The 4332-nt window shown below is 43.4% G+C and overlaps 1 protein-coding gene across 1 annotated transcript; it reads right to left on the bottom strand.

The window, feature by feature from the left end:
- Nucleotides 1–218: 218 nt before the first annotated feature.
- On the bottom strand, nucleotides 219–1040 carry LOC114316053 (uncharacterized). Its single transcript, XM_028262711.2, has one exon. It carries the CDS (start codon nucleotides 1038–1040, stop codon nucleotides 219–221), a length of 822 nt encoding a protein of 273 aa, XP_028118512.2.
- Nucleotides 1041–4332: the final 3292 nt, after the last annotated feature.

Here is a 4332-nt window from a genome sequence, read left to right on the forward strand (position 1 = left end):
CAATGTTGTTTAGATCGCTGAGCCCAGTAAAGCTCCTATTTCTGTAACAAAATATCAAGATGTAACCGTAGCTCCTGTTCAGTAGCAAGTAGGCCTAGATTTGGTAGCCCCTCTTGGACCTGGCGGAGACGAGCAAGAATGTCATCAATTTGGCCTTGGAGACTCCGAAATGACAGAGCATTCCAATTTTTCAAATGTCGGTAAACAATGGTCTACCTCTAAACACAAGTAGCAACATCAGGAGTGGGGCTGTGCCAAATTTTTTGGATAATATCCTGAGTAGACGGATCTGCTAACCAAACTGCCTCAAATCTGCCCCATTTCGGCCCAAAAGGTTCGATACGGCTAGTGTCAAGGAATAGCGGGCTATGATCAGACCGGTGAATAGGCAATGTTAAAAGTGAAAATTGTGGGAAGAGGGTTGTCCAACAAGACGAAGCAAGCACCTTATCCAATCGCTCATAAACCGCTTCAGTTTCCTTACGATTATTACACCAAGTATACCACACCCCTTGAGAAGGAAGATCCACCAACCTATTGCGAAAGATTAATTCATTAAAAGCCGGTGCTCCAGGAATGGATCCTTTGTGTGTACTGAGTTTTTCGGCCCAACCTCGAACCTGATTAAGATCCCCCATAATAATGAATGGCTTTTGCAATTTCTTAAATCTGGTTTCTAGACTACTCCATACTTGACCCCGAGCTAAAATACAGGGAGAACCATACATGAAAATGATAACCCAATTCCCCCTCACAGAATCATGAACCTGTAAAATAATGAAATTCGCATTCAATTCGCATACCTCCAGCAGAGTATCATCATGCCAACCAACCCATAAGCCACCAGCTCTACCATTAGAATCCACACCACAATGATGTTTGAAACCCAAGGAAGACCCAAACCGAGAAGCCTGCAGCACCGTATGTTTGGTCTCCATAAAGAAGCAAATATCGGGCTTAAGTTTTCGGATCAAATTACGAGCTGCTTGAACTGTCAGGGGATGACCCAGCCCCCTGCAGTTCCAGCTAAGAAGCTTCATGGCGAGCGAGGAGGTTGTTGTGGGACAACCTCCTGCGAAACCCGTCGCATCGGCCCAAGACTAGGATCTAAAACCAAGGCCATAAACCGGCTTGTTTGATGATGAACCTGCAGTAAATCAGATGGAGCACATGCCTGCGAGACGTCATAATCGAAACCACAACCTTCCGGTGAACTGACCCCCGTGTCATATCCCGATTCGGAGGTGATAACATCCTGCACAAGATGACTCGTAGTAGGAGAAACACCCCTCTGATGGCCGCGAGAAACAAGAGAGGAGTGTCCCCGACGACGCCGAGCCGAGGAGCCCATTGACGAACTCGTGCCAGCCTGTAAATGGTTTGACCTAAGATGTAGCTTCCAACGACGACACTGTGTCGTAAATCTGGCCGACGCCACTAGAGGTAAATACGGACCAGCATGGGCAGGGGCATGCAGGACGGCCTGAGGAGAATACCTTGCTTTCTTCCGACGACGGATATGCTTACGTAGAAACGAACCCAAACTCTGAGAAGGATACATAGAATCTGAGACCATACCCGAACCATGCATGGACGATTCAGTCGGACCATCCTGTAAAGTGCTCGGCACCATATCGGCAGCCAGTAAGGGCTCTGTATCATATAGTAAGTCAAAACCGGACTCCATTTCCCTTAGCCGTTTCCTGATTGAAGGCCCACGAACAAGAGATATAGCAGACGTGGGATGAGGAAGTGCAGCTGCTACAGTAGGTGTCTGGGGCCCAACTTCATTAGCCAACGTAGAGCTAGATTGGCCAACTTCAAGATTGGCCAAGCCCGTAATGGTCCAGCTACTTGGGCTTTCTCGGACAAAGGCCCGAGTGGTAATTGGGGCCTCGCCCATAGGAAAATTCAACCGTGGGCCAGGCCCATTAACTTGTATAGCTTGAATAACATCCTCCGTTGAAGCAAGTAGAGCGCTTTGACCAAGACCATTAATGGATCCGTAGTTAATATGCTGTTCTTGACGCGGCGAAGCTGTCAACTCGCCAACCCGTTCAGCCACCAACTGACCTGGTCTGATGCCCATTGATGAGAAATGACCCTCCCATTGATGCCACATTACCTCCAACTCACCTACCGAATCCACCGGAGCTTGACCCAAGCCCGAAAGAACATCGGACTCAACTAACCAATTCGGTGGGGAGAAGACTGGTGAAAGAATTCCATCCCGCTGGGCAACGGCCGTCGGTGACGCACTCCCCGCGGGCATTCCTTGTTGTAAACCGGCATCCCAATCTTGTTCCCACATAGTAGCAAAATCCGCATCCAGATTAAGATCCTGCCCATTAGGAGGTGGAGTCACGGCTTCAGGGATCTCCATGTTAGAATGTGTGTGCTGCTGAAAAATTCGAGTAGTACGACGTTCCGGCCTATGGGCATTAGCTCGAATGGTTGCAGAGTACATTGGAGACGATGCTTGAGTCATTACTGGAGCATGGAGACGTCGACTCATTTCTTGAAGATTATCATCAAGTTGCCGTTGAGCCTCTTCAAAGGGTAGAGCACAAGCATTGATCGTATGACCTATACGACCACAGTTCCTACAAATCTTACAAACCCGCTCATAGCGACAACTAATCCAGTGTTGTTGACCATTACAGAACTTAAGGAAAAAACCACTGATCAAAGGTTTATCCAGAAAAACCCACACTCGTAAACGCAAAAACCGGATATTGCAAGGCATGAGAGAATCATTATCAACTTTAACCACCTCGCCAACAGCCCGTCCTAGACGGACCCCGGCTTCTTCAGTGAAGCATTTTAACGGTAGGCCATACAACTGAACCCACACCAACATTTTATCGAAGATCAACCCATCGAGAACCAAATCTGGCTTCCAATAATCCACAATGAGAAGGGCCCCTTGGATAGCATATGGACCATTGTCGACGATACGATGCATGTCGCCTACTCTTTCGAACAGAAAAACATAGTGATTCTTACTTCGACCATATACATGCACGGATCCTTCCAGATGCCATAGATCATTGACATGCATTTGCATGAGATAAGACCCAAAACGGCGAACATCTGCTACGTAGCCAATCAAGCACCGACCCAGCTCATGATGTTCTAATTGCCAGGTGGAATCGTCCAAGTCCATGCTCAGACCGCTCCGAAAGTGGTGGTGCGAAGGAGGATGAAATACCTGATTGGGCCGAAGATTTCGCCTTTCTTCAGAATATTCACTTCCAATGTCTGTGCCACTACTATCAATCCAACCTCCCTCACGTAGGTAAACAGTAGCCATCAGCTTCCACGTCGAGGGATGACCTCACTTCTCTTGGGGGACCACTTGAAGTACCACAGCTGGAACACTTACGTTGGTTGACCCGAAGAATCCAACCAAAATAAAAACCGAGGGACCTACTACCGTTGACACAACAGACTTAAGCAAAAACCACGAGAGAGTGACTTCACCACGAGAGAAGGAAAGGTATAACACAGCAAAGGGGACTGAACCACTGCACCAATGATAAGCGGAAAGTCTACCGAGAAAGTAAGACAAAACACCTATAACCAACAGCCAAAAACCAACGTGAACCACAATGAAAAAACAGAGTCCTCACCGAGAGGAAACACAAGCTCTCTAGAGAGAGAAAAACTTTTTTGTCTTAACCTACGTACCAAATACCTTTTTATGTATGTTCAATAATTGTGATCTGAAAAAAGATATGGTAATTGCAACAGTCATGGTAGTGAGTGTCAACGGTGCTTGTAGGGGTGGCTGCTGTGGCAGTAGTTGGTGGCGTGGCGTGACAGTGGCAGTGTTGAATAATAATATTCAGCTTGCTTGTTTTTATATTTTTTAAAAAATATTTTTCAAAAAATTATATTTTTTTATTTTTATTAAATTATTTTAATATTTTAAGTAATTTTTTTATTTTTTAGGTACACTTAACATAAATATATTTAAAAAATAAAAAAATTATAAAAAAAATCTTTTAAAAATTCACTAAATACCAAAAATATAAAAAAAAATATAATAATTCAGTACATTTTTTGTATTTTTATGTATTTATTAATTTTTTAAAATACTTTTTTACAAATTTTTTACTTTTTAGATACATCTAACAAGGTGCATCTAAAAAAGTAAAAAAAATGTTTAAAATTTAAAAAATATTTGCTAAAAACAAAAGAATACTAAAACCAAAAAATTCAATTTTCAAAAAACTTAATTCAAAAAACTCAAACCAAACACATTGATTATGTTTGGTTTTAATTTTTTAAATTTAATCTTTTAAAATTGAATTTTTTATTTTTTATTTT

This window comes from Camellia sinensis, chromosome 8 (genome assembly GCF_055761805.1).
Source record: "Camellia sinensis isolate YWXY chromosome 8, ASM5576180v1, whole genome shotgun sequence".
NCBI classification, from domain to species: Eukaryota; Viridiplantae; Streptophyta; class Magnoliopsida; order Ericales; family Theaceae; genus Camellia; species Camellia sinensis.